The 12,128-nt window shown below is 39.1% G+C and overlaps 1 protein-coding gene across 1 annotated transcript; it reads right to left on the bottom strand.

The window, feature by feature from the left end:
• Positions 1–387: 387 nt before the first annotated feature.
• On the bottom strand, positions 388–11,888 carry LOC118327686 (SAM pointed domain-containing Ets transcription factor). Its single transcript, XM_035661102.1, has 6 exons — positions 11,499–11,888; positions 4,955–5,407; positions 4,060–4,257; positions 3,664–3,711; positions 3,238–3,372; positions 388–2,421 (listed from the first exon to the last, which is right to left on the bottom strand). The coding sequence occupies exons 2-6, from the start codon at positions 5,397–5,399 to the stop codon at positions 2,243–2,245; spliced, it is 1,005 nt and encodes a 334-aa protein (XP_035516995.1). The 5' UTR covers positions 5,400–5,407; positions 11,499–11,888; the 3' UTR covers positions 388–2,242.
• Between the last annotated feature and the right edge of the window lie 240 nt (positions 11,889–12,128).

Raw genomic sequence — 12,128 nt, forward strand, 5'->3', positions numbered from 1 at the left:
TGGTGAGGGATGGGTGAGGCCTATCAAATAAATTCTGCCCACAGTCTTTATCACTCCTTTTGTATTCTACAGGTCCCATTTCTCGTTGTATCACCATGGTGCTAATAACTTCGATAATCATATAGATAACACACTGTCATACCTTTTTGTCTAAAGACTGACATCGTAACATCCCCTTGATCCTTTTAATCCCCATAGGAGATTAGAAAAACCCACACAGCAGGGATCACTATAGCTCAAGGCCACATTTTCTTGGCAGACAAATTCCTTCTAGCTCACTTCATAGAAATAATATTTATGACACAATTAGAAAAACCTTGGTCTTTATGAAAGAAAGAACAGTTAAGAACAGAAAAGAAAAGATAAAATGTCAACAAAGATCTGAATTAGAAACAAACACGTAGTGAAAAGTAATTATTAATTATAATTGCAAAGTAATTATCAAATGATTGTCGAGCCTTCCAATAACTGTTAGGTTAAGCCTGCAAAGTACATGTAACTGAATTTACAAACCCTTTATTAGTTAGAGACACCATACAGATCCACGTTCATTTTAAAAATAAAGTTTATTGAGCCCTGTTTGAAGCTTGGATATCCTATCCTTGCTCAGGCAGACATTAAGCACTGTAGTAAGAACTGAGTGTAAAATATGCAGCCCCAAAGAGTTAAAAATGTATTACATATAAAGAATATGAAATAAATATCCATATAAATAAATGCAGACAAAATACATAACAAACAAATTGTGAAATAATCTGGAGTGTAATTATATTTCAACCTGCTTCTTTTCAAAATAAAAGAGTTTATACCAGGTAATGTTTATTTAATTCCAGCACTTTTTTCTGTCCTGTTTTTTCTTGGTTGAAAGACTTTAAGTGACGATGATGATGAGCAGAGTTTAAGAGTCTACTGTAACGTAAGGGGCAGTAAGGAGAATTGCCACAGTGGTGCTTCGAGCTAAATGCTACTATCTAACATGCTAATGTATAGCAGGTATGATGTTTCCCATGTTCACCATCTTAGTTTATTGTGTTGACATGGTAACATTGACAAATTAGCACAAAGTAGAGCTGAGGCTGTTGGGAATATTATTAGATTTGCAGCCAAACTTAAATATTGACCTGGTGATGGCGCTAGATGAAACATTAAGGGATTATAAACGTTCTAACAACTCATCCAGACGAGGGGACGAGAATGTTTGTACAAAATTGACAGACCATCACTGCTATCCGTAGAGCCACACTGCTGACAAAGCTAAAAATTAATTTCATTGTTTTACACTTTCATAGTTATATAATACATTTTGTCTGAATTTACTTATATGATTATTTATTTTATATAAATATCTGTTTAATTTATTTCTAACACTTTGGGTCTCCACATTAAAACACCCACAACATGAAATGCAAAATATTGTACAGCAGTACAAACCGCAGTTGTCAGCATAAAATATATATATATATAAAGCAGGGCTTCTCAGCAACAATATTAAAGGAATGCATCACTCTTTACCAAGTTACACTTTAGAAAATCACATTTAGCAAGTGGCATTATCAGTACAGTCACAGAAGGGTTTAAGGGTCCTCCAAAGGCTTGAAACCAGATTCAGCAAACTACTAAAGTCTGCTTGTCTGCACCTTGCAGATAACAGACTGGCTGACTGTGTATATAACAGCCAGGACCAAACCCAAAAAAGAAGCAAAACAATCCTAGCCACATTTTCAGCTATGGCAGGGAAACCGGCTCTAATTCAAACAGAGACAGTGGTCAAGATGAGCGAAACAAAAAGACAAAGCAAATGTAGCTGTGCGTGGGCGATGGGCGTTTTCCTGAAGCCTGTACATAAGAGCGATCAGCTCTAACTGTTTGGGGTAATGGAGTTAATGATAATTAAGAATCACATTATGGAAAAATAAACAGGCAGATCATGCAAATGACAAGGCAGTTCATTTACTAATTTCTTTTTTCTTCTTTTTTTAATGTGTTGTTGTTTTATTCTGCAGCAGGAAAAAAGCCTCAACAGCCACATTGTTTTGTCTCTTCTTCTCGGCTCATGCACAGATAAGCCTTCATGCAGCAGCTGCCAGCTGTTGCTTCAGTGTTGGCAGTGGAAGTGTGTACCATTGGGGTTGGTCAGTGCACGTGTTCCATGTCACCTTTTCATCTCAGGCTTAGGTGTTTAAGTGCATGGTGGTAAGACAGCGTGTCCTTTTTGTTTGTCCTCCTCCCACTATGTTGTGCCTCATACTGGGTGAACAAACTGGTACACCAGTCTCTGAGACACGTCAGGCTTGCGGATGATGCCCTTCTTGTAGTATTGACGTATGGAGCGGCTCAGCTTGTCATAGTTCATGGCAGGCCGATTCTTTCGGAGTCCCCACAGTCTCGCAACGTGAGCGGAGTCTTCGATTTTAAAAATACCTGGTAGAAATCATAAGAGATTTGATAATTGTAACAGCACGCCACACAATAAACATATATACATATATATATACTTTTATTACAAAGAAAAAGCATGAACAAAATAATTTTAGAGACAGAAATTCTAGGAAGTCTAAGTTTTTCTCTCCTGCTTTGCCGTAAAATATGTGTGATTTTTACATTTTGAGTTTTTGAAACTGCAGTTAAACTGTTTAACATATTAATTAGTGCTTATGAGATATAATAATTACAGTTTAAATTGAAGCACTGAAATCAGTTGAAGCGTAAGCATGTAAAGGAGTTGTAAGAGATGAAGTAGTCATGAGAAAGCAGATGAAATAAGTAGTTCTGAAACTGGCTGAAGTATAAGTTGAGGTAAAATAGCTCAAAGCAGCTAAAGTTGGAATTTGTGTAAGCATTGATAGGAGTTTTGGTCTCAGTTGAACTGTAGGTTGAGGAAGAGCTGAAAGCAGTAAAATTGACCATTCTGAAGTCCCACCCCTTTTTGCTCTGTGCTCCAATAACAGTCGAGCAAGCCTCAGTCAGAACCTTGGTCAACTTTCTCTTTCCTTTATTTAGATAATATGAACAAGGTTTCAAAAGGAGCTGGAGATAGCAAGAGTTACTAGTACAATAAATCATAAAATATATATTATTTTATTGCCATTTTATTAACACTTTAATTGCAACAAGTTTCCTCTAAAAATAAAGTAATACAATTTCAAAAGAGAAGTTTAAGAGTGAGAGTGAAGGGTACATTTGGATGTCTAAATGGAGATTCATAACTATACTGTAGAATTAAAGTAATGAAGATACCTTTTTCTTTATTGAGCCAGCGGATGCAGCGTCCATAGTTGTGAGGTTTAAGCAGGAGTTCTCTGAGGAACTGCCACAGATGAATGGGCTGACCTGAACAAGACGAATCTGCCTCGGACCAAAGTTCCTCGCCACCTTAACAACGGCAACAAAAACAATGACAATATTCAGACCTTAAAGCCACAGCGTAGTGATTCAAACACACACATTCCTCAAGGCCCAAAAGATTACCAGATTAACCAGGACACATAGAGATATGCAAAGCAGGTGACTGCTTTGCATGAAAGCCAAAATCTCTACTGAACCCTACTGAGTTCTGTAGTCAAACTGTGTAACAGTTCATTTTGCCTAATTCTGTGCAAAGTTACTTTTTTTTTATTCAATACTGCTCACTATTGTCTTTAAATGACAGGAAACCAAACCTACCTGCAGTTTTTGTGTCTCCAACTGAACACCGCTCTTTCATCCAGGCAGCTGGAGACAAAGAGACATAACATTTAAAAAAAGTTTTACTTTCAATTAATTTAATACTTATGTTCCCTTATTCTTTTCCTATTTTATTGTTTAATGTTTCCTCATCCAACACCAATGCTCCAAGAAAGCATGTCATTTGCAAGACAAATCGGTGATTTGGGGCAATTTAATGGTTTGACTTGACTACCTCCATCCACTCATGCTCTACATACACACACAAACACACACTGTACACTTAAAATGCTAATTCAAAAGTTCCAAACAGCTAAACTTTGGACAATAAAATCACCACAGGAGCTGCAGCTGGCTATGATGAGCTTGTTAAATAAATAAATGTCAATCACACACCTGACTTCCATATGTCCAGGTGTGCATGCAGCGTGTCTCCACACTGTGGCGAGCGCTGGCGGAATTCCTCCTCGCTCATTGCACACAAGTCCTTTCCTGTCAAGTCCTGGTAGGCTTTTCCTGCATGTGGCAACCTGTACAAATGTTCGGTCCACAGCAGCCACTTCTGGACATTCCCTGTGTTCCACTCTATAGGGTCTATGAAACAGAGGAAGATAGAAAATCAGTAAGAAAACTTCCAGCTGTCTCTGCAGTAAATACTGAGGATATTCATCCAGTAAGATTAAAGCCCTATTCAGTCAAGTTAAGTCATTTTAAATTCCCTTTCTTTTGAAAGTGTGTTTAATGTTATGCTACTTTTACACATAATAAATTTACTGAAACAACAAGGTGATCACCCTTTTATGCTGCTACAATTCTAATCAGTAGAACAGATGACAGGTTTATGACAGCCAGAAGCCTTACAATACATAATGCTTTCTCTGTTTGCTTTGTGAGCAGGAGAGACCTCGCCCTTAAGACTGTGTAAAGGTCTAATGTCAGGAAAGAATCATCACTGTCACAATCCAAGAGAACTCATGCAAAGGTCAGGATTAAACAGATCCTGGAGCAGGCAAACATGGCTATGAGTCAGTAAGGATATGATTTAAGAGATCTGTCATCTTTCCTGGGCTATCCATACAAATATGTGTTGATTTTGGGAGCAAGATCCAGTAGCTTGAATATAGCTGACTCAATTTCTTTACCTGCAAATAACGGGCACTTTTTTGTGTCATGAAAAAAATGTCTTGTGTACTTTCTACTGCTTGTGTTTCTTTGTCAGTTAAATGTCTCTGTAACAGCCCTCTTGAAGATTGACAAACTGCAGTAGCAGGTGAGGTGGAAGGCAGCCTACCTGGGGTGATATTGAGCAGTTTGCAGGCAGTTTCAATGTCCTTCAGCACTTCTCCCACCACCATGCTCTGCACTTGCTCCAGAGAACGCTCCTCCTCCTGGCCCTCCAGCCCAGGAGAGAGTCCCTGTTCCTGGCTGTCTATGACTGGGCACTGCTCTGGTTCCTCCTGGGGCTCCATGCGTGTCATGGGTACAGCCAGCGTTGGGGAGGCCTCTGAAACTTTCACCAGCCAGGTGGCTTCTTCAGTGAGGAGCATGTCGAAGCAGGAGAGGTAGAGGCCTGGTATACCCCGCTCGAGGGCTTCCACGCTTGGTTTGGTCTCCACCATGTCCCAGGGTTCTCCAGAGCCTCTGTTTCGCTCCAGGATGGCGAGGGGGTCCTCTGTCATCCCGATCCGGGATCCATACACTGTGTCTTCTGATAAACTGCCCACTGGATTTGACATAACTGTTACTGGAGACAAGAGACACAAGAAAAGCCAAATTTAGACTTCATATTTCTGACCTGTTATTTGCTCATGAACTAAGAGTCATGTAAAGGTTTTAAAATATTCTTTCAACATTGCAAAATGTTAAAACAAGTGTGCTAATTATTCTGAATAGTGTGAAAGCAAAAGGTTCAACAGATCTGCCTGTAACTTAAAAACACTTCACAACAGATGTTTTGAAGGTAAATATATAATTTAAATCTGCATTTGTCAAGAATTTTATAAATAATAATCCTGTATGAGATTAAGTTCAGCATCGCTTCCATTGAAATAATTCAAGTCAAAAAGACAATACCTTCTCCAACAGTTCCTTCCCTGCTTTTCTCTGGCTGCTAAACAAGCAATTGTTTTTGTTAAGTAAGAAACTCCATCAAAGCAACTGCTGGTAAGAATCTCTTTTCGTAATATGTTATGAGCAGAACTGAGGTGAGTGCTGGTCGATGCTCTATAAGAACCCCGATTCTAATGGAGATACCAGGGAAATGACCCTCAAGACAGTTAAAACACACACAGCGCTGACAGGCATGGGGCAAAATGGATTTGACTGAGTCTCTTATTTGTGGGTCAGTGGCCCAGAATGGCTGATGTCCTGGGGGTAGATGACTTGTATTAAGACCTGAAGCAGCTCTGCCGCCTGCCTCGGCTTTCAAGGTGCCGTCTCTGCAGCCCTCTGTCTCCACTGTCAGCTGGAGTTTTTAATCAAGTTAGATAATGTGGAGAAGAGCGTGCATAAAACCACGTTTGAAAACAACCAGGGTGTTTTATGAAGTCTCTACTGATAGCTGCACAGGAAATTGCTATCATAAGTATTCATTTATGGACGTCAGCTGTAGCACAAGTGTTGTAATCTCAGGGTGAACTCGCATATGGCATCATAATGTGTAGCTGCCACAGCTGGCATATGGGAAGGCACACCGCCGTCACACACCAGGTTATCAGTGGTTGTGGCCGACGCCACAGTAAAGGAAGTGTGCTCCCACAGAGCACATGTTCAATGAGAGGCATGGCTTTATTTGTCAAGACACAAAGAAATTAAAGTCTCATAAAAGTACATAAAAGTACATAAAAACACCCATCAACTAAAATCATTTGTGAGGGCAGCGCTTTAAACGAATCCAGGTGATGTTAAACCTTTTCCTAATCCACACCTCACACAACCTCTTGTAAAGCCTGGAAGTGCAAAACCTTTCACATGATTCTTTTCTTTTTTTCTTATAGTCACCCTTTCTCTTTAACCAGACTTCCCCAAAGTTAAATGAAGTTATCTTCCCCGCCGCTAAAAAAGATTCGCCTTCTAGTCTTTGGTCCCCTACCCCCCACTGTAAAACCTCCTCCCCAGTCTTCCTTTTATCTCCAAATTTCTCGTAAACTATAACCCACAATCCCTTTCACTCCATCAGGATTCAGATTAAAAGCCACTGGCATCCCAGCCTGGCTGCTGCGTGTCAACGCTGCTCTGTAACAGCTTGCGCTAAGCCCATTAGCAAAGCAAATTTAGCCATATTACCTTCTTCCAAAAGGAAGAGGGGGCACAAGAAAAAGACACAAACACACACCCCTGGGGAGAGGGATTAAAATTCTGACTGATCTCTAAATGAGTTTGGTCAAGACGCTGATATTCATTTCAGGAGCATTAGAGCTTGCTCCATTTACTCTGCAAAGTCAGCCTTTGACACCGACGTAAAAGGACTCCCTCCATGCAGGCGTCCACCCTGGGAACCATATTTCTTCTACATGCTTGGTCTCATTTAACATGAAGAAGGTGATTATTTGAGGTGAAGTTTGTATCATCACCTTGGATTTTATATGTTTGTAGTTCTGTTACTGGAAGTATGTGTTTTTTTCTGCAAAACAAAAAACAATACAAAACTGACCAAAGAGCAACCTGTGAGTTATATTTTCACTGAAAAAAGAAAGATCCAAAAGAAACATCCGACTGGGATCAAAATGTCAATTAAAATCAATTTGTGGGTTGGAGTTTCTGTACAGATATTACTCTTTTCATTCTGATTTCCAGTAGCCTTTCACCTACATATGCTGTGTGTATAACAACCTACTTCCAAACCTCTTGAAAGGAAAGCTGCAGACCAACACAACCAATCTGGCCTGAAATGAACCTTTTAGCCCATTTATCATTGTTGCTGAAACAGTTATGTGACAGAAGTCGGCTAAGTGTTTAGATTAAAGTTAATGATTAAAACAAGCTTTCAAAAGTGTGTTTAACCCTTCATGATTCAGTCTGAGTTGAAAAAGAAAAGGTTGTCTGCGTGATTTCAGAATATCTATTTAATAGCGACCAAAATGTGGATCGTGAATTTGGCTCGTCACACACACACACACACACACACACACACACAGTCTGCGTTGTTTGAGTCTAGAGTGTGTACAGCCAGGCGTGACTGTTTGCCATGTGTACGTTTAAGGGAGATTTTTTTTTCCCCCTTGTTATTGTGTCTCATGGGAAACTTGGACCAACTAAGGAAGTCATTGTTCCGAGAACAAGGAAAGAGAAGGAGTTTCATCTTGTGCTCCTTGCTCAATGTGACTATTGCTGGAAAGAAAGCCTGCATGCTGTAGGACGTTTTTATGGTAACAGGGGCAGGTGCTCTTTTCACATTATACATAAGGGTTAGGTGTAGACAATTTTAAGGTTGTATGCCTGTTTTATGAATTGCAAATAAAGGCAGATTTTCTGTGCATGTGGCAGTGGCTCCTATTTTTATCACTATTGACAATATTTGTATTTTACAGCCTCCTATTTCCTGTCAATTTTTAATTCAGTTTTATCAGAGGTGGGAAGTAACAAAGTAGAACTACTTTCTTACTGTACTTTATTGTTTTTCAGGTATCTGTGCTTTACTTGAGTATTTATTTTTCTGACAATTTTTAACTTTTACCCCCTACATTTCTACAAACATCTCTGCACTTTCTTTTCCTTACATTTTCAAAACACGCCTTCCCAACATCGAGACCGGTGCATGTGACGCATGACATGACATAATGTGACGAAACTGACACAGAGAACAGAGAACCTCGACCCCATTTGGAATATCAGTCTGCACAGAAACAGCCAGTAGAAAAGTCCTTCAGAGAAACCAAGAGACTATTTTCATACTTTGAGTACATTTCAGTATCTGTAGTATCTTTACTTCTACTTGTAAATAGTGTAGTAAAGAATGTTTGTACATTTGCCACCTCTGCATTGTATTATACTCTTGTACTTCTACTCTTTTTCTCTCCCTGGGTGGGTTGGATTAACTGCCAGTGGGGGATGTTGCTGCATTGGTGATTCATTTTTACTGTTAGTCAGGTGCACTGGCATTTGGCCAAACAATTGGATATGCTTTCCTGCTGGTAGAAATATATTTTGCAGAGGGCTGTATTTACAGTTAATGATGCTGATAATAAACTGAGATTGGACTTGAATGGATAGTAAAATTAACTTGTCACCAGTTTTGGCAGATAATTTGAAGAGATGGTGAAGATATGGGGACTTTTGCCATGAGGCCTAAGGCATGTGCTGTTGTAGCTGAATTTGATTGACAAAAGATCAGAAAGAGCAGGTTTTAATAGCGGTTTTAAAAGCCACAGTAAGAAAATGTGGTGCAATCAGCATATAGGCAACAGTAGTGTGGCAATGTAGATAAATGGGACAGAAAACTACTTCACTACTTCCACTACTTCATGTCCGGCTTAATAGTGTACACACACACTTAAAGTCAATTTCACTTGTTTTTTTTTTAACATTTTCTCAATTTGTGCATAAAACACCTGAATGGAAATTGTGAAAATGTGCAAGGAAAAGTTTGACTAAAGTAGAAAACTTGGTGTATCAGTGAAAGAAAAAAGTGCAACAGGAACAGACTTCAGATAAAGGTCAGATAAATAATGGCGTACATGAAGCATGTTACTTAAACATCCACTGAAGACATCAGATATGTGTGAAATAATGAGGAGACTCGAAGAGCTTTGTTATCCTCTTCCCCCCGTAACTTTCACAACGACTTTCATACCACTTTTATGGTTGGCCAGCTGTGCAGAGGCAAGATAGGAGCCAACTATTCCCATCATTTTTCATGTAAACAACTGAGTGTACAGCATGGATGCCTTAAAGGAGAAACTGTCTAAAAATGTGAAAATGTGCATTTTCACTAGAGTGGACTACAATACAATACAATATACAACCTCAATGAACTGACTTAGGGACAGCACAAAAAATATAATTGGGCCCAATTTTTATTTTGTGCTGAAGGGAGGGGATCTAACTTTTTTGAGAGAGCAGGGGAGGGTCATTAAGATTTTCCCGACCCCGTATTAATATATAATTATTTCCTTCCCTTGTGAGATTAACTGTATAAAAATAATTACAGAAAAAAGAGGACAGTGATGATAGGAAAACGATGATTTCTTTTAGATTTTAGGGGGGAGGTTGAAGGTTTTTTTCTTAAAGCTAGATAATAAAATAAAATAAATCAAAATTTTCAGAAAATAAATTAAATAAAAATAAAATCCAGTATCTGTAGCAGTCACAGTCCTGTATTAAGCCAAACCAATCATTTCATTCAGACCGAATCATTCAATGCGCATGAGCAAAATCTTCCTCAAGCCGGCATATTTAGCTGAAGCTAACGAGCTAGTTCCATAAGAATGACAGAAAAAGAGCCTATATGTATAGTTTTCCCTGTTTGATGAAAACATCAAAACAACAAACACAGAAGTAGAATACAAGGCTAGTTTGGGTAAAGCAAACACGTCAAACCAGAGTCTATGTATTTTAACTTCCTCGAAAAGCACTCAATAGTTGGTTTAGCGTTGATGGCGAGTGTTCGTGTGTTGGGGGAGTGGCTACGGTTAGATATCAGTTGGATACCTTAGCCGTCTCCTACTAGTTTCTTCAACATTATCTACCCTAGCGAGTGTTCCAAAAAAGAAATGAATAACCCTTCTAACTCATTTTTTGTACAGCCCCCTTAGAGAGCCAGGGCAGCAGCAATATTTAGCATACTCCATTATTAAAATCCCTTGTAAATCTGTCTTCTTAACAAACACAACAGAGTCATGATGTGGAGTAATGATGTAGATTAACTTGATATGATTAACAGGATTAAAACACACCTGCAACCACAGAAAAAAAGCAGAAAGTTTTGTAATTTCTGCCCTATTATAGTCCCGTCGTGGGGAACAGCCGTTGTATTTAATTGACATCTCTAATCAAACTCAAAATCACAATTAAATCCCCTGTCTTATCCTAGACAAGAGGAACACTTTTATTTTGAATACATCAGCTTATCGTTGTGGTTTTTGGCATCAAATCACCAACAACCCCCTCTAGACAACGTTTATCTGACCACATTTTGCTTTTTATCTTTCTGTGTGAGAGCTAATATGCAGTTGGACAAGAAAAACAGGTAAGCATGGCTAAGATAAAGAGCAAATAAAAAGACAAGAAAACAAAAAGGATTAGGTAAATTAATGAGATAACAGTTTTTCATTCTTTTTTCATCCCTCATTTTCCCCTCTTCTAGATGTTCAAGCTTTTACTGTATAAATCTTTAGGCAGCACATTATTTAGCCTGATATACCTTCTTTTTTCCCAGTTCATAGTCGTCAACTTACCAGTGATATTAAGAGAATGATGATGAAGAATGCTAAACCAAGATATTTACCAACCAGTGTTTTTTCTTTTATTTTTAACTAACTGCCACAGCTTCAAGGGTGTTCACAGGTTAATTAATAATAAATGACAATAAATGACTTCTCTGGATGATATTAATCCTCTACCAGGTAGATTGCACATAAAATGCCCTTTATTTCCTCTATCAGATGAGATGATATCAGCATCAGTGACAGTGACAGACAGGTTGGACAACTTAAATTCCCCAGTAACTTATGAAAAGTAGAAAATTTGATAATTTCCAAGAGAACAAACAACTAGTATCACACAAAATCTCCTCAAACAATTAAAAGTAAAGCGAACAAGGAAATAAAACCTATATTATTTTTTTTTAAGCACACATGACATATTTAGGACGTTGTGTAAGGTTAGTGTCTTCTTACCGAGGCAAAGATGCTCAGAGGCAAAACCTTGACTGGATGTTAGCAGATGCAGTGCAGCTCTGGTTCTGTTGAAGGATGAAGGATGAAGGATGGCCTGTTGTCCCGGTGCAGACCAAAGGCTCAGCTCAGCCGTGACGCCCTGGGCGCTACCTGAGGGCAGAGGTGCAGTACGCAGCGGGCACCCTTCAATCTGTTTCCCCCCTCGATGATTGTCTCAGAGCCCCCAGCTTGAGGCCTCGGACCCTCCCAGGCTCTGTGGTGCAGTCTAAGCTTAACCTGAAAGTCAGAGCCCAGAGCACAACTGCAAACTAAACCTCAAGTGAAAGCACCTGCTGGGGGTGTGTACAAAGTGAGGAGAGAGGGCAAGTGACTGGATGAGTGAGTGCAAAGGAATTCCAGCACCATTGACTGCAATTTATATTTATAGGGCAGTCATGTTTACTTAGGCACACAACCCTGTGTGTGTGTGTGTGTCTAAAGGACCAATGTCTTGCAGATTAGCTCAGACCTCCTCAAACACTACTAGTTGACCTCAGTGCTTAGGTGACAGACAATTCAAAGTGATAAGAGACTAAAGAGTGTCGCTTTGAAAAAAATGTTCTAAGAAAATAAAGTGGTGGAATGTAACTA

This window comes from Morone saxatilis, unplaced genomic scaffold (assembly GCF_004916995.1).
Source record: "Morone saxatilis isolate NCDOM2014 unplaced genomic scaffold, NCSU_SB_2.0 Contig18, whole genome shotgun sequence".
In the NCBI taxonomy this organism is placed as follows: Eukaryota; Metazoa; Chordata; class Actinopteri; family Moronidae; genus Morone; species Morone saxatilis.